General features: G+C 39.0%; 1 protein-coding gene across 9 annotated transcripts in view; it reads right to left on the bottom strand.

Annotated features, from left to right (window-relative positions):
• ASPH (aspartate beta-hydroxylase) overlaps positions 1-17,568 on the bottom strand; it is a 93,350-nt gene that overhangs the window by 30,838 nt on the left and 44,944 nt on the right. For 5 of the 9 annotated variants that reach the window (XM_083451034.1, XM_083451042.1, XM_083451044.1 and 2 more), the window contains 5 exons: positions 16,931-16,972; positions 15,894-15,926; positions 15,049-15,093; positions 13,244-13,294; positions 2,047-2,082 (listed from right to left, as the gene is read on the bottom strand). In XM_083451034.1, the coding sequence (XP_083307160.1) occupies positions 2,047-2,082; positions 13,244-13,294; positions 15,049-15,093; positions 15,894-15,926; positions 16,931-16,972 (207 nt within the window). Of the gene's footprint in view, positions 1-2,046; positions 2,083-4,243; positions 6,436-12,829; positions 12,872-13,136; positions 13,295-15,048; positions 15,094-15,893; positions 15,927-16,930; positions 16,973-17,568 lie in introns of those variants that run through there. The other 4 variants (XM_083451047.1, XM_083451046.1, XM_083451048.1 and 1 more) reach the window with 2 other exon arrangements.

The following is a 17,568-nucleotide window of genomic DNA, read 5'->3' as shown; positions in this document are numbered from 1 at the left end:
TAAGGAGCAAAACTGTAGTGTTTTTGTATTTACGCAGTTAAAATAATACTGTGACCAGTCCAAACTGGTGTGTGTGTGTGTGTGTGTGTAATTGAATTTCCAAAAATAGGGGGGGGGGGGATGAAGAATGAAAAGAAGAAAAAAACACAAGAAAAAGATAAACTTACATCAAAAAATCTTACAATTCCACATATTGAGATTACCCTCTTGACTTCCCCCCATCCCAACCATGGGTCCTCTTAATTATATTTTAACTGCATATTGACATTTCTCCAATTATTCTGTCTTCCTAAGTTATCCATACTCTCTATTTCATTTAATGTATTTAGAATCCTGCTAATGTTTTGACCCGTTTGCATTACTTTTGTATGCACATTATAAACATTTCCCATTCTTTTTTAAATTTCTTGTCTTCCAGTCCAAATGCAAGAACATAGTTAGAGCCTACTGACTCAGGACAATGGTCCATGTAGTTGCATTCTGCTTTCTTAGTGGCCAACCAGATGCTGGTGGGAAACCAGCAAACAAGATCTGGGCACAAGAGCCATCTCCCCTCCTGTGGTTTTGGGTAACTGGTATTACTGCCTCCAACTGTAGAAGCAGAATATAGCCAACATGGCTAGTAGTCATTGTTAGCCTTCTTCTCCATGAATTTGCCTAAAGCCATCTAAGTTGGTGGCTATCCCTGCTTCCTGTGGGTTGCAGTAGCATCTGGCCAGCACCCAAAAAGGCAACGGTGCCCTCATCACACTCCAGAGTAGTTACAAACTATCTGAAAGATCACAACTGTCTCTGAAGCCATTGCTAGTCACTGAGCTATTCAAAGTCATTCAGCCACTGGGTTTGTCAGCAACTCCATTTCCTGCAGGAGGGAGGGATAACAGGATAGTAGGATTAAGGATCAATTAACAAAGAACCTCTATACCTCATTTTAAAGCAGGAATTGGGAACCTTGGGAACCCACCCTCACAGATGCTGTTAGATTCCAACTCTCACCACCTTCATCCAGCATGGCCAATGGTCAGGAATGACAGGAGTTGCAGTCCAACAACATCTGGAGCACAATGGGTTCCTTATCCCTGTTTTAAAGGATTTGGCTAAATATATGAACATCATAGGCTTATGGTTATCACCACAATATGACAAATGATCAGCATAAGGAACAAATGTGCGGAACAGGCCATTAGAATCATTTGATCTTATTTTCCAAGACTTGGAAGGCATGCTTTCATGGACTCTTTCCAAGAACACCCCTATGGTTCAGGATACTGTGTCAGCAATCCACCATATGGGATCATGTTCCTGAACTATCCAAGGAAAAGCCCCTGCTTCTGCTAGTGCTGTATAATAGGGACACAAAATGTAGCAAGGACACCTCTGTATAATGTGAGTGGTCATTATGATGTTGGAAGGTGTTCAGTAGGGCCAGTTCTGGGGTGACTTCTAATACGTGTTTAGTTATTTTGCATATCTTTTGTAGGACTGCTGTCCAGAAGGGTTGGATTTTAGGGCATTCCCACCACATGTGGAGTCGTGCCTGTGGAGGTGCAGCCTCTCCAACATCTTGTATCAGCACCAGTTTCCATGGTGTTAAGTACCACCTGTAGGTGAGTTTCAGGGTGAAACCTTCTTTGGGCTGATAGGGACTTAAAGGGAGGTTTAGACCACATTCTAGTCCGATGAGTGGGGTTAATTTCATAGCCTATGTCATCCTCCCATTGTTATTTGATTGCGTCAAGGGGGTTTGTGGGATTTTGTATTTTGTATATTTTGTATTTTGTATATTGTGGATACCACCCCTTTGCTGTGTCCCTCAGCTGTCAGGAGAAGGTTTTCGAAGGTGGTCAAGGGCCTAGTGGCTGCTGATTTGAATTAAACACAATGCTTCGGGTCCTAACTTAAGGAAGATGGTGATTATGTCACTTGCTACTCAAAGGTCTCCAAGCAGTCTCCAATATAAACTCCCAAAACTTGAGCAATAGAATAATTGAACATTTTCTCTATTCCATGCACCAATGCAAAAACTAAGCGTTCACATTATCTTACCTTTTTCTTTTTGCTGAGTTTCTTTTTCACTTTGTCCTGGAATATGTAAAAAAAGAAAAGAAAAACATTTTGTATCATCACCACAGTGCTATTTTTAAAATGCATACAACTGGAATAATACCCACAAAATAATGGGTATATCTTCATTTTGCAATATTGTCAGGTTTTTAAATCTATCAATGTCCAAATATAATATTATATAGTTATTATGTGCAGAGAGTAAAGAATAATTGTTTTGGTTGTGCCAGAAAAGGTAAGGACTAAAGTTCATACCTATTGCATTCTCAATTCACTTCATTCAAATGAATGGAAGTTTTTGCCTGCATAGACTCTTAACTTAATAAACCAATTACATTTTTCATCTTCCTGCATCTTCTCTCTTGAATGTACTGGTAGTTTATGTGTTGAAGTTTCAGACTTCTATATATAGACAACAGTGTGGTGGTGGTTTAATTCAGTTTACCAAACATTTCAGCTCCCTTTACACTATGCCTTGCACCTGGTTTATGCATGCCAACCTTCTCCAGCCTTATACCTTCCTAGGTGTCTTGAACTACAATTAACCGTATGGCCAATGGTCCAAGATGGGAGTTGTGCTCCCAACATGGAAGGCAGGCATCAGGTTGGGGAAGACTGATAGGTGCCAGTCCCCTCCACCACAATGTGATTGCTTCTGGTAGGATGTTGGGCAATTGATGTGCTCAATACTTGGTCAAGTTCATGTGCAGTCTCCAACTGTATGAACTGCCATGATCTGAGCTATCATATGTGATTTGAGCAGATCATATGTGATTTGAGCTATCATATGTGATTTGAGTGGGAACTCCCTTCCTGATGCTAATAATAGCTTCTATGGAGTGATTTTCTTCAGAACCATAGTGAGGATTAAACTCCAGCACCGTATCCATTGCAGTTCAAATCCTGAGCAAGTGGTCCTAAAAGTTGTTATTTAGAGTTTTAAAAATATATATGCAAAATTAAGCTCAGATGTATCTTACAGTACTCCAACCCTGCCAGGACTCAATAGCCTTTTTATGTTCAAGACAAATATGTAATGTGTTATTTCCCAACTACCTTTAGCCTATTAATTAATTCACATTATATGGCATGTGTGACAAACGAATCTTAGTCCCATCCCCCACCCCCACCCCACCCCCATACATTTCGAGATTTTGCCTCTTTTTTGCTTTGAGTTTTGGTGCTAACCACTTTTCAGTTCCATTGTAACATCTAACATCCTGTGAAGCAAATTCAGGAGGTTAGTCACATTCATCTGCTGCAGTAAAAACAGAGAACCTTGTCGTACCTTAAAAACTAACATATTTACTATGTCATAATATAGATTTTAGTCTTTAAGATGCCAAAAGACTCTGTGTTGCTCATGTGAAGTAAGTTCCTCTGGTTATGTTAAATTATCTGTCTCAATTCTATCCATAGTATAACACAGGGATGTGGTAGAAGTAATATAACCAGCACCATGGTGCCTTCAAAGACTTCATGATGGCTCATGAATCAACTCTAGTTCTCCTCTCCTCCTGGCTCACTACAGTGGTACCTCGGGTTAAGTACTTAATTCGTTCCGGAGGGCCGTTCTTAACCTGAAACTGTTCTTAACCTGAAGCACCACTTTAGCTAATGGGGCCTCCCGCTGCCGCCATGCTGCCAGAGCACAATTTCTGTTCTCATCCTGAAGCAAAGTTCTTAACCTAAGATACTATTTCTGGGTTAGCAGAGTCTGTAACCTGAAACGTATGTAACCTGAAGTGCATGTAACCCGAGGTACCGCTGTATAAGCCTCCCAATCACTAAAGCATTTAGGAACATCTAGGATCAGTTACTGGTACAAGCTGCTGTATTGAAACAAAATCCACCATCAGCTCCAGATATTGCCTTAGCACATACACTGTGAACCTACACACTAAGGAGGATACTAGCCCGCCTCTGTTTCATAGTGAAAGGTAAGAGGTTATGATAAAACTGGTGAACACTTCAGAATAAAAAAAGATTGCAAGCATATAAACTGTAGGAGTTTATATGCAGATATAGGACATACACGAATTCACATTAAGCTGGTTTTAACCACCAGTTCTGCATAATAAAATAACTAGTGATTTCAAATGGTATAAAGAAGACACAAAAGTGTTATTGAAGAGAGATGTTTTGTCAGCGATTTGGAAAATAATGACTGCACCAGTGAAAAGGTTCTTTTGTACTTTATTGCAACCAATCATTACACAGAAGAAAAAGTTCATCTTTTAAAAGTCCCCGTTACCTTGCCCCCATGGCACACTTGTGTAAACATGAAAATTATGTAATTATAAGCATTTTAAGAACTTGATCACAGCATAATAATTTTCTCACTCCAGCAGTCTAAAAATATATTGTCGCTATTGTACAAAAACACAATCCTATTTTTCTCGCATGTCCTTAAAAATATGGCTTTATAAAAAAATTATTGCTCTTCCACTTAGAAATATGCAATTCTTTCATTTTATTTATTCCTTAAATTTATATGCCACCCTTCCTCCCCAAGGAGTCAAGGGTGGCAAACACATCAATGATAAAACAATACTTTGCCTCAATCGGTATTAACAGAACTAGAGGACTATTGCTTCCTGAAAAGTATGAATGGCATGATCCTTCCTGTACAGTCTCCCATTCCCTGCATTGGCCTGGTGTAATGCCTGTGGGTGCACAGCTTGTGGTGGTGAGAGCAAGGCTCTGTTATATTTTATGGGAATCATTCATGCACAGATGCAGTACCCATGTGGGAAGGGAATATGCTCACAGAAATCTAGGATATATGCTACATACAAACTATGTAGACCTCTCAATATATTGGATTCCAACCCAAGAAAAATGCATCACATTTCTCCTTACTCATGTTTCTACATTAAAAAAAAAAATAATCTAATTATCTCCAAGTGCTGGCTACAGTTCACAAGTCAAAGATTCCACAATAATCCTAGTGAATACCCATTGACTTCAATGCTACTTAGTGTTTCCAACTGATATCTCAGATTAAACTGAGATTATCTTTCTCAGAGCAACAGCATTAAAATGAGAACTATTCCTGAGCCAAAAAAGGATAAAATAATTAAATGTGAATCTATTGTAATGGAACAGCACCATGCAATAGTTATCTATACCCCTAACTTTTTTTTTTAAAGTTTACCTTCATTTGTGAGCAAAGTAAGGATTTTATTAATAAATACTGATTTATATTTATAATAAGAAATTTTTGGTAAAGAATATTTGTTGAAATTAATCATATTCTGACTCATTAGATAGACTCATCAGATAACTACAACCCTTGCCTCAGAATAATCCCATTTATTTCAGAGGGGCTACTGTTGATTAAGCAGTTGTGGGAATACAGTTTAGGTACTTATGCCTATATAACTGCTGACAAACAGTGCATTACAATGGCAGGTCTATGGGCAAATGAAAAACAAAAACAAAAAACAATTAAGCCCAAGTGGATTTTCAATGTAAGCTCTGCAAACTTCCAGATTGCTATGGAATTCTTCAGTGTTCATCAGAAGTGGTGGTTACAACAATAATGTTTGTGTGTAGTGTAATTATTTAAGTAATTCTGTAGATATGTCCATCATTAAGGTGTTTGCTACACCTGAACATAGATTAAAGTGAGCTGAGCTCAGCTAGAATAATTACTAACCAACAAGTATAGGTCCAAGCCAAAATTTCACAGCTCTATTTTAGTAGTGTTTGCCATAGAAGAATGTAAATATATCACAATGCTCTTTGATCACATTTTAAAACTTTGCTAACTAAGATTGCTTCCAAATTTTAATGTATCCACAGATATATATATATTAAAATCTTAAATCATTTGTTGCTACATTATAAATAGCATATTACAATTATGTGAACGACACATGTAAAATTCAGATACTACAACCTCTTGGTCACTAATAAGGGAGAAAATAAAAACATGTATATTAAAAGCTACAAAATGTTAAAAATGTATATTGGGGTTCTAAATATATGCTAAAGGTATACTAAAATGTGAACTGAGTGCTACACATTTTCAGAGAGTTTCACAAGTGATGCGTAAATAGCTTTTTTTGCATCTACAAATTGAATGAAAAGTCTGCATTGACCAGAATATATATTCAGTTTAAAAATAGTTTTCTATTTCTGGCTAATACCGTATTAACAACATCTACATGAGATGCAACTTAAATGGGAAAGTCTCCTAGCATCACTTGTGAAACACCTTTAGTGTTTCTCCCTCCACCACAAGTTTCTCAACTGCTTAGTTAATTACGGCATAAAGTCTATAACAAACATCTGTTCCCATTGTGTAGAGAATGGTTTAGGCTGGTCCTCCTGCTGTAGGGACAGTCTTTTTGAAGCTTTAAGTATCTGAAAAAATAAGGGGAGATCTAAATTAGAGGACCAACTATGATACAAATTATTTTAAAAAAATATTCTTTATTACTAATATGCAACTTTGTAGCAAAGGAATTTGGTTGTACCTTTTATTAAAACTGTATTAGTTTTAGACACAAAGTTGCTATCTAATAAAGAGGGGAAGCAACAGAAGACTTTGAAGGACAGCCTTTTTGAGCAAGAAAACAAGAATCTCTTCCCCCACTACACACATACGCACACAGGCACGCCATATACGAAGATGCACCTAGAGGATGGCCAGATTGGCTCCTGCCAAAGGCGCGGGTCCAAGGAAGCGCAGAAATCATACTTCTCCACTCTGGCTCAGAGTGGTTAGGAGTCTGCCCACTCTCCTTGCCAAAAGCGCAAGGGAGCCTAGGTACGCCTCTGACCATACATACATATTATGAGAAAAATGCATTACTATCATGAAAGCATACTTGTAGAGTAAGAACTCTCTACTCCCTCGCAATGAGGGTCAGCCATTCAGTGCTAAGGATGGAAGGGCAGATTTGCTTACACCCCAACACTCTACAATTGCAGTATTTTACTTCTCTGCCTTGCAAGAATGGTAACTGGCAACCATTCACTTATAAGGGAAAAAGTGAAGACATAACATGGAGATAACACCAGGGTGGAGGCTAAACCAAGCGTTATCTGTCTGCATAGCTATTCATCTACATGGTTCCATCCTGGATTGTTATATGTCTGTATTTGGAGCAGGGCAGAGGAAATTTTATGCTGATGCATCTGATATAACATCCTGTGCAATTCTGTGGGATCAATTGCAGTTATTGCACATTGGGCGGGCCAAACACACACACACAGTTGTGGCCTGTTTCACTGATTAGACGCAACAGTATGGATAAAGAAAAGGCACTGAATTTGAAGGCAGCGCTAGCCACTTATAACAAAATGGGAGCTACAGTGTGCTTTACTGCTATGCCGCTTGCATAGGGACTGGTGCTGCTTGCCCCAATTAAATGGTCATCTGACTTGTGCCTATAGAACTGCTACATCACATGCTGCAGGAGAGTGCCATAACCTCTACACCCAATATAAATTTAAGTGGATGAATCTCTATTCTGTTAATGTTGCCCTTATCTTCACCATCACAATCATAGCCTTATGTTTGACTCCATCAACTATCCAGTTGCCAAATTCTTTTTATTTTCAAGATGCATTCTCTGCTGCTTATACATTCATAACTTTGTTACAATCACAATTTTTTGTACTCTCTCACTTTCTGTTAGATATTTCAAACTTGTCCTCTTCATATCCTCCTTCCATTTCTACCTTCCTACCAGAAACAACCTTTCTTTCTCTATTGCTTCTCTCTCCTTTTCAACTCTCTTCTCAACAGCCAAGCCTTTATTTCCAATCCATTCTTGATTCACTTTAATCTCATCCACGGGCATCCAAAGGATTTTTTCCCCCCAGAGGCAGCAGCAAAGCAAATACCCCAAACAAATGTAACTAGTATGAGAGAACAGGCCTACAATTTCTAGAAGACCTAGGCCTGCATCTGATGAACTTATATTCCATATATTCCATCTGTTGCTTCTGATGGGTAGACCTGGCATCCAGACACCTTCTGACGACCACTCAAACCAACAATTATTTCCCTGGCTCAACTAACCCCCACCAACCTTAATTCTCTCTCTCTCTCTCTCTCTCTCTCTCTCTCTCTCTCACACACACACACACACCACCAGCACGTCAGAGTAACAACAAAGGTCTATATTTCAGGGTTGTTATAAAGTACTATAACTCCCCATACTTTTCAGCATATTGATATAAACACTGGATTACATTGTGCATACACTCAGCCATAGTGTTCTGCGTCCCCTCCCCCGGCTTGCAGTAAGGATAAAATAACGATAGGTTTTAGCTGCATTGAGATTTCTTTTTTAGTGTTGACAAATGGGAAGGGGCACTTTTTCGGTATTACCGTATTTTTCGCTCTATAACACGCTCCCAACCATAACACGCACATAGTTTTTAGAGGAGGAAAACAAGAAAAATAATATTCTAAACGAAACAGTGGATGTATGATTTTTGTGGTTCATGCTGTGGCCACAGACATGTGATCTGACGGTAAGTTTGGGGTAGCCCAATGCAAAAATCCTGAGGATCCATGTGGATCCGTGCTTTGTAACCACGTTTTTGCACCACTACGGCCCCAGGCAACAGTGGGTGCGTGGTTTTTTGGGTGCAAGCTGTAGCCATGGACATGCTATGTCATCTGATGGGGAATTTGGGGTGACCCAGTGCAAAAATCCTGAGGATCCTTGTGGATCCGTGCTTTGTAACCATGTTTTAAGTGGGGAGGGAAGGAAAAGCACTCAAGGGACAAGGGACACGCGTGGGGTGAGTGGAGAAGGATGCTGTTAATAATGCAGAAGAGGGGTATAAGAGGAGAAGGCTGTTATAAGAGGAGTGGGGAGGAGTGAGAGACAGAGAGCCTGCTTGAAAAATCTTTGCTGCTATTTAGCGAGTGGGGAGGAGAGAGAGACAGAGAGCCTGCTTGAAAAATATTTGCTGCTATTTAGCGAGTGGGGAGGAGAGAGGGACAGAGAGCCTGCTTGCTTTAAAGGAGCCAACCGGACAGGAGCCAACCTCTCCTCTCCTCTCCTGCTTTGCTCCTTTAAAGCAAGCAGGCTCTCTGTCTCTCTCCTCAGCAGCTCTTCTCCCGCTTTGCTGTTTCAAAGCAAGCCACGGAGGAGGGAAGGAAGGGGAACCATGGATCCTCTGCTCACGACTGCAGCAGATCCCCCCGCCATCCGTAGGCATTCGCTCCATAACACACACAGACATTTCCCCTTACTTTCTAGGAGGAAAAAAGTGAGTGTTATGGTGCAAAAATACGGTAAATAAAACCTGAGTTAGAAAGATCACAAACTCCTCTTTGTTGCTATCTTTTCTTTTTGAGTTGACTACCCAAACTCAGCTACACTAAAATCCTGGATACATGAATGGCTCTCTATGAAGCAGCAATCATTTTTTACATCATAGAAGCCTTAAAAACCAACCAACAAGTTTCTTCACTAGACTCTAGCCCAGGATTAGTCAACGTAGTATCCTCCAGATGTTGCTGGACAATTACTCCCACCATTCTCAACTATTTGGCATGCTGGCTGCAGCTGATAGGAATTGCAGTCAAACAACATATGAGGATACCATGTTGGTTAGATCTGTTTTCTTAATGCCACTCATTGCTATGACTTCATTCACTGACAATCATGCTAGTTTACAAAACAAGGAAAACAGTGCTTACATATTTTGCCTCGTATCTCTGGTTCAACAATGGGTAGCCTTCTTTTTTAGTCAATGAAAACTGGAACTCTGATGATTATGGCACTTCTGTAGACTTTCCTACTTCCCTTGCAATCATCCATGAGTTCACCATATCTGCAAATCTAATGTTACCTGATGATCCCCACATCTTAGCAGCAGCAGCATTTATTTCTAGAGTATTTACCACATGCTACTCATTAGTCCACCACTGACTTTTCTTTAGAAATGCCAGATGGATCAAGCTCATGTAGCCAAGCATTCTTTTGTTGTAGTAACCAACCAGATGCCTATGAGATGCCCAAAAGCATGAACTGCACACAAAGGCACTCTCACCAAAACTGGGACTCAGAGGTATTTTTTCCATACTGCTCTTTTAAAATTTAACCTGAGCCCTGCAGGCAAGGACTTTTATTATCTCAATTGTGCCTTGGAATAGTTTTGAGAATATTCCATTTCCCCAAAAACAAAAAGTAGGGTTAAATGCTGAAATAAAAACTAAAAAGAAGCAGAAAGCAATGTGCTTTACCGAAGCCCAAAGCTATGAATATTTCCATCTACCACTTAAGAATCTGGAAATTTGCAGCTGTGATCAAATCCCTTTGTATTTACTCATTCTGACTCACTAAAAACATACTGGGGATGGAAATGGAAATGTTAGCACCTGTAATAATGCTTTGGTGCTAATCTAATGTCATCATTTTATGGGATGCAAAGTATCAGTTTAGTGTGTGAGAGGCATGAAATACAAAATCAAATTTCTCCCACATTTGGTGTTGATAAGCAGTCATGGCAGATGTATTGCTGGCAATCTTTCACATCAAAAGTTCATGTCCCTCTTTGCCAGGAAGTTTAGACTTGTGCCTTTCTGTCAACTCCATTTGACTGAAGATGTACCTGGAAAGCTGACTGTTTATTCCAAGTTGCAGGCTACAGGTCTCTATTGCCTGCAACGTGTTCCTGAATCCAGATCCTGCCAAGTTATGATACCACATTCTGGGAGTAAGGCAATACTAGATAAAGCAAGGTGAAGGCAAAGCAGACACAACACATGGTGGGTCTGTGATATGAGCAAGATACAGCAGTGGTTGCAAAGTCCCTTTTTTGCCCTGAACAGAAAAGAAACCCGACTCAGAAGCTTTCATAAGGTCAAATATCAACATATGACCTTTTCTGTTGTGTTGCTGTTACCCATGTGAGCCAGAGACTTCCAGATAGCAGTAGCAGTCACCACATGCATCTCCTTGATGGTTATAAACAAACTCTGCGATAGAGATATGTATAGCTGAAGCTTTCTTCTCACAATGCCAGAGACAGGGCTTGAGAAGACATTTATTATGGATGTGAGTAACTCTACACCTTTATTGGATTTTTCAAAGAATTGGATAGAATTAGTTTAAATGTCACATTCCAATTCCTTTTCTTCAATAATGTAACAGAACTGAGCAGTGATCTCCGTGTCTGAGGTTTATATACTGTAGTGATGTCCTGTGATTGGTTACTGAGTTGTACCATATCCATGTTCTTCTGTCTAAATGCTATAAATACTTGCATAATATAAAATGCTGGATGAAGAAAAAAAGATGGAGCAGTGGATAAAGCCAGTGTAGTAAAGCAGAAAAGACTATAAAACAGGGTATTTGATCCTGTCAAAGGATTATTTGAGATTAGATAATGCAGTGGTGATGGATTGTGCTGCACTGAAGACAACCCCCCCCCCAACTGGTTTCCTATCAAATACTGTGCCTCCACCAGCTGAGTGTTCTGAGTATTTTGTTCAGATGGAATTTCCACTAACTTGACACATTCCAAGTGAAAGAGGTTCCATGACACTTTATTTGGCTGTAGGTGTGTGTAAAATTACTAAATATGATAATCAAGCTGCACAGCAGGCTCTCACAAAGTTTAGTAACTTTGTCACTTAAAAATGGCCCTTAGACGGCCAAAAATCAAGCCTTGCGCAAAGATTAATGTATTCATTGTTACCTGCTTTGTCTTTAATGTTGCATACCACACTATTTACAAAGGATTGATGTGTTGCACATATATATATACAGTGGTACCTCGGAAGTCGAATGGAATCAGTTCCGGAAGTCTGTTCAACTTCCAAAACATTCGGAAACCAAGGCATGTTTTCTGATTGGCTGCTGGAAGCTTCTGCAGCCAATCGGAAGCCACGGAAGCTGTGTTGGACGTTTGGGTTCCAAAGAACGTTTGCAAACCAGAACACTCACTTCCGAGTTTGTGGTGTTCAGGACCCAAAACGTTCAAGTCGCAAGGCAACCAAGGTACGACTATCTATCTATCTATCTATCTAATCTATCTATCTATCTATCTACACATATGTATGAGAAATGATAACTACACTCTTAGTAAATTGCTGCTTATTCACTTTCTTTAACCATTATTGTTTTCCTTGGAAAAGTTAGTTGGGTTTGCTGAAATGGTAACTTCAAAGGGGATAGTCTGACCGCTCTGCTAGACTAGGCTATAGAAATGGGCATCCGTTAACACTCTACTGTATCAAGTTATTTTGTACACTGCCCTGATATCTAAGGGGATATCCTAACCCAAGGACTAGTTGGAGGTGCCACATCCACTGGCTCTGCTGGAGTAAGAGCTCCATCATCACAGAAGTCACCACTGTGCCTGTTGTATGTACAGCTGGAAAGCTACCAATAGGAGTGTTCCCACCACTGATAACCCATGCATGGCCTCAAAACTGGGCAGAGTAGGGATTTTTTTAAAAAAGCCTTGGCCAAGGATTTGCTAGAACCTAAGCCAGCCCACTGTCAGGTGAGGAGCCAGCTTGAGCTGGCACAGCAAAGCAAAAAACAACCCAAAACCCCAGAGCTTTTTGCCCTTTGCCCTGGATGGGTGGAACTAGTAGAACTTTGAATGTAGAATGGGCTCTGGCACTATAATCATCCCAGGAGCCAGGTGACCCCAAGTTAGGGCTGCCTTTTAAAAACATTTTTAAAAGGTTTTAATTTATGTTAAAATAAATAAGTAGATAAATGAATATAGGCTAATGAACTACGATGTGCATTTCAGTTTCTAAGAAACTGAATTAATAAAATAGTTCTGCTCACGACATATTGTTATACAGTGGTACCTCACAAGACGAATACCTCGGAAGACGAAAAACTCGCAAGACGAAAGATTTTTTCGTTTTCTGAGTTGCTTCATAAGACGGATTTCCCTATGGGCTTGCTTCGCAAGACGAAACGTCTTGCGCCTTTTTTTTAAAACCACCAATGCATTCCTATGGGAAACCGTCAATACACAGCGGTGCTTCGCAAGACGAAAAAGTTCGCAGAACGAAAAAACTCACAGAACGAATTAATTTCGTCTTGCGAGGCACCACTGTATATTGTAACAGAAGTAATCAGAAAAATTATGTGCCCTGGTGAACAATTCTGGGCACACTCAGAAGCACCATTACATAAACAGGTTTTAGCATAGTATGACAAAATAATGTACAAACCTGTCTCATGGGGTTGAGCAGTCACATGATCTTCTGTATGTTCTCTGTCATCTACAGTTAACAAGTTGGAAAAACATGTTATCTTATACTGTGTATGCCTGAGCTATTATTATTATTACTAATAATACTTTCTACTAAACAAATTGATACATTTTATATAAACCAAAATATATTCAGGCTGATTTTGTAGTTATACAGACATAATTAAAGAAATAAGATAAATGCAAGCTTAAATTCTTTTTTAAAAATCAGCAATGGTTGTATGAACTTTAAGGATGATACAGAGCACATAGGTTGTCAAATTGTACATTACAGCATAAGTGTGTGACACGGATATAAAATACAGCATTCTCTTCCCTCTAATTTTCCCCAAGCATTTTATTTTTAAGACATACATCATAAAATACTCTCTTATTTTTTAAGCCAAATATCTAAATATGAGCTTTGAGCTATCATAGCTGGATATTTCAGCTACAGTATTTTCTTTAAAATAGTTTTGAGTTCCGAAATGAGCAAACCAAAGAAAATGAGTGGTTTAATGGAGTCATATACCAACACTTGAGTCCTTAAAAACAAACATATGTTTGTTCCAAAGGCAGCGCAGATTCAACATAACAGCTACGGTTTGGCAGTGTACTCCATTCTTAAAGATGTATACCCTCTTCCAGTGATATCCATGCATGTCTCCTTAAAGTAACTTTGAAATAGTGAGCTTCCATAAGACAAAAAAAGGCTGTACTAAAGCATGTTCAAGTGCAGAGGATGTCAAAACAAAATTGCTAAGCTGGCTGGTAGAGTGGACTCTGTGATTTTCCCTAATTATGGAGTATGAGATCAAATACAACAGAGGAATGCCCAGCAGACATCCAGGAACCAAAAAGCTCAAGGAAGATAGGTAGCTGACCAATTAGTTCACAGAATCCTCAACTTCAGCTGGAACTTCACATTTAGGAGTGACCTGGGTCTCCACAAAATAACTGCAAAGCAGCAGGGGTGGGGGGGGTGTTATTTGAAACAGTAAAATGGTGGGTACAATGGAGTGATTAACTTTCTTCCCACTTGTTGCTTTTCCCCAGTGACATACACGCACATCTAGAAACATGGCTGGGTAAAAAAATGGGCGAGAGGAGCCTGTTGCAGGGTAAAAAGAGAGGTGGCAAAGAGTCCTTTTCCTACTTTTGATTGCACCCTCCACAGCCACTATGTAGGTGGTCATTCTTGAATTCCAGTATGAATCCCTGCTCTCAGCATAATTCAGAGTCTAGATGGCTATGTTATATGGTAAGAGAAGGCAAAGGGAAATCAGGTTCACAAATATCCTAGTAACCTTCCTTGCCACACTTGAGACAGGTAGCTTTAAAAATGGGGGACAGGTTTGATCTCTTCTATTTCCTCCTGACAGAGAAACTTAATATTCACTTTTCCCAGGACAGCAAAGACTTACTAGCAAAAATAGCCTTAATACATTTCTCAGCACTTCTCACAGGACACCTTATGAGTCCACACTGATTTGTGATTATTTTAATTCATAGAAGCAAATGTCAAAGTGACATGCAAATATGTAGTATATAAATACATTCAGAGCTTTTAAGATCCAGATGTCTAAATTTTTATCAATACATTCAGTGGTTAAAAACCATCATCTTGTACAATGAAGTTTCTCAGCAGTTCTCTGACCAGTATTCCTTTTATTCCACACATGAACAGCAGGTAAAAAGTGCTTTCATGCATTAGAGAAAAATAACCTTAATAAAAGTTATACTCAAATTAGTTTCTCCCACCTTGGTTAATTCATGCAAACGTACCTGACTGAATTTGTTCAGTAGCAGAATGTGGAACATCTGCTTCATCTATGGGCACATAAAAATGAATTAGATAACATGCTGTTAGAGTAGCAACCGAATTAAACTAACAAAAACAACACCTCACAAAGAAAGAGCACACACAATTATTCCCTTATATGACAGCTGCAGGACAAATAATGTTTGCACAGAAATGGAGGGCCTAAGTAGCAGCCATTACTAATGAGTGGATAGGTAAGGTATGGGAATTTGCTTTAATTATTAAACTGACATACTTTTGAGAAAAGAAGAAACAGGTCAAAGACAAAATGACATTATAACAAATTGGATCCTGGCAACTGAGTACTGCTGAAAGAGCTTTTAGCTCTAAAAGATACCTTGTGGATTTGCAACATCCTAAAATGGGACTATTGTGCTTGAATCATGCTTGTGGGTTTCCCAAAGGCATCTGGCTGGCCATTGTGAGAAGAGGATAATAGATTGCTCACCTCTTCTTCCCTTTGGCAAATGACTGTACTGCTGAAATGGTGATGAGATCGCACTGGCCTATTTATTCTGAATGTTTGTATGTGATGCCAATAAAGGTTTGATGATGATGATGATGAGAAGAGGATGCTGGACTAGATGGGCCATTGGCCTGATCCAGTAGAAGCAGGCTTTTCTTATGTTCTTTAATAATTATAATGGTGATAATGATTATGATTATCATTAAGCTGCTAATTTATAAAGATAATTATACACAAATATTGGGAATTTATAGAAATCTTGAAATCATACGCTTTTGATTTAAAAAGGATTCTTAGGACTGATTCCTAATAAGATGGAATGAACCATTTTTTTATACTCACTTTCATGTGTTTGATCAGTGCTCTCAATTGGCTCTGTTAGATATATAATACATATAATAAATAAATCACAGCCTTTATAAGACCAAAACTAACAATATAAAGAGTAATGTTTACACAAACTGTAATTTAAGACAGAGCTAGGACCTTTATAAGCAGGAGAAAGAAACCTTACACTTTAGTTCTCAGGCTTCAAAATACCTATTCAGACAACACGACTGAAAATCCCTTCAAATGTGACAAAATGCCTATGTGGAAAGTATTGCTGTTTAGGAAAAAATAAAGTTAGATGTGGATTGGTCATCATATGCACACTTCTGTATTTCTCTTTGTGTATGCATACAGGAATCCATGACTGACTGTGCCTCCCTACAATGTAGATACAGTGGTGCCTCGCAAGACGAAAAGAATCCGTTCCGCGAGTCTCTTCGTCTTGCGGTTTTTTCGTCTTGCGAAGCAAGCCCATTAGCGGATTAGCGCTATTAGTGCTATTAGCAGTTTAAGGGCTATTAACGGCTATTAAAGGCTTAAGGGATTAGCGGATTAGCTGCTAAAAGGCTATTAGCAGCTTAGCGCTTTAGAAAAAGGGGTTGGGGAGCGAAAAAAAACCTCAAGATTCGCAAGACATTTTCGTCTTGCGAAGCAAGCCCATAGGGAAATTCGTCCTGCGAAGCACCTCTGAAAACGGAAAACCCTTTCGTCTTGCGGGTTTTCCGTCTTGCGAGGCATTCGTCTTGCGGGGCACCACTGTACTGTACACAACGTACAGCAAATAATAAAAATACAATAATCACATTGATAAGGCAGAAATAAAGGCCCCACATTTCCTATTTGGCTGTGCTGTTTCTACAACATTGTTTTCATATTTCAAGCGGACTTGAGAGGCCAACATTGCAGCTGCTGCTAAGATGGGCGTGTTTATTTAATCCAGCAATAAGCATTAGTTTTGCAGCATAATTCTTCTCACCACCACCACCCCTAGTTAATAAATGAATATATTCATTTATAGATAAATGGTGATAAAATGAATATATGCTTACCTTGCATATTTTCATAATAATGTTCAGATAACAGTTCTCCATCTGAAAAGAGAACAATGTTGTAATATAGTTCACAAGAAAATGTATTCTTTTTTTGCACCTGCTGAAAACATTCTTATTTAGATAAACCTAGCCAGATGTTTCGAAAGTCAGTATGAGTTTTTATTTGTTTTAATCTATTTTATTGTGGTTTTAACTTTCTGTATGTTTTAAATTATGGTTGTAAAAAGTGATAATTTTATGGTTTTATCTTTTTTAAAACCACTTCGAGGTGAGTCTTTTCTACAGTAAAATGGTATATAAATTTTATGAAACCAACAAAATATTGCTGCAGGCCTCTCTGATTAAGAAAAAAAAGAATCCAGGTCCATGCTATGTAAATTAAAGAGAATGACTCCAGACTTTCACAAAAATGTGGTTGGAACTCAGGGGTCTGGGTACAGAATAGATTGGTGGAGTAGAGAAGCCACCCAAGGCTGCATTTTGTCAACAACAACAAAAGGGAAAAAAGATACAAAACCTGTCTTTAGGGTTCTTTTCTACATGTTTATCCATAATGTGTAGCTAGACCCTTAGAGAGTATCAATTATAGGAGTTGCATCAGAGGAATCAATGTCTATCACTAACCAGACTCGTGC

The sequence above is a fragment of the Podarcis tiliguerta genome (assembly GCF_965153285.1).
Source record: "Podarcis tiliguerta genome assembly, chromosome: 7".
NCBI lineage: Eukaryota > Metazoa > Chordata > Lepidosauria > Squamata > Lacertidae > Podarcis > Podarcis tiliguerta.
Note: the sequence above shows the minus strand (reverse complement) of the source record. Positions and strands in the feature narration are given on the sequence as shown.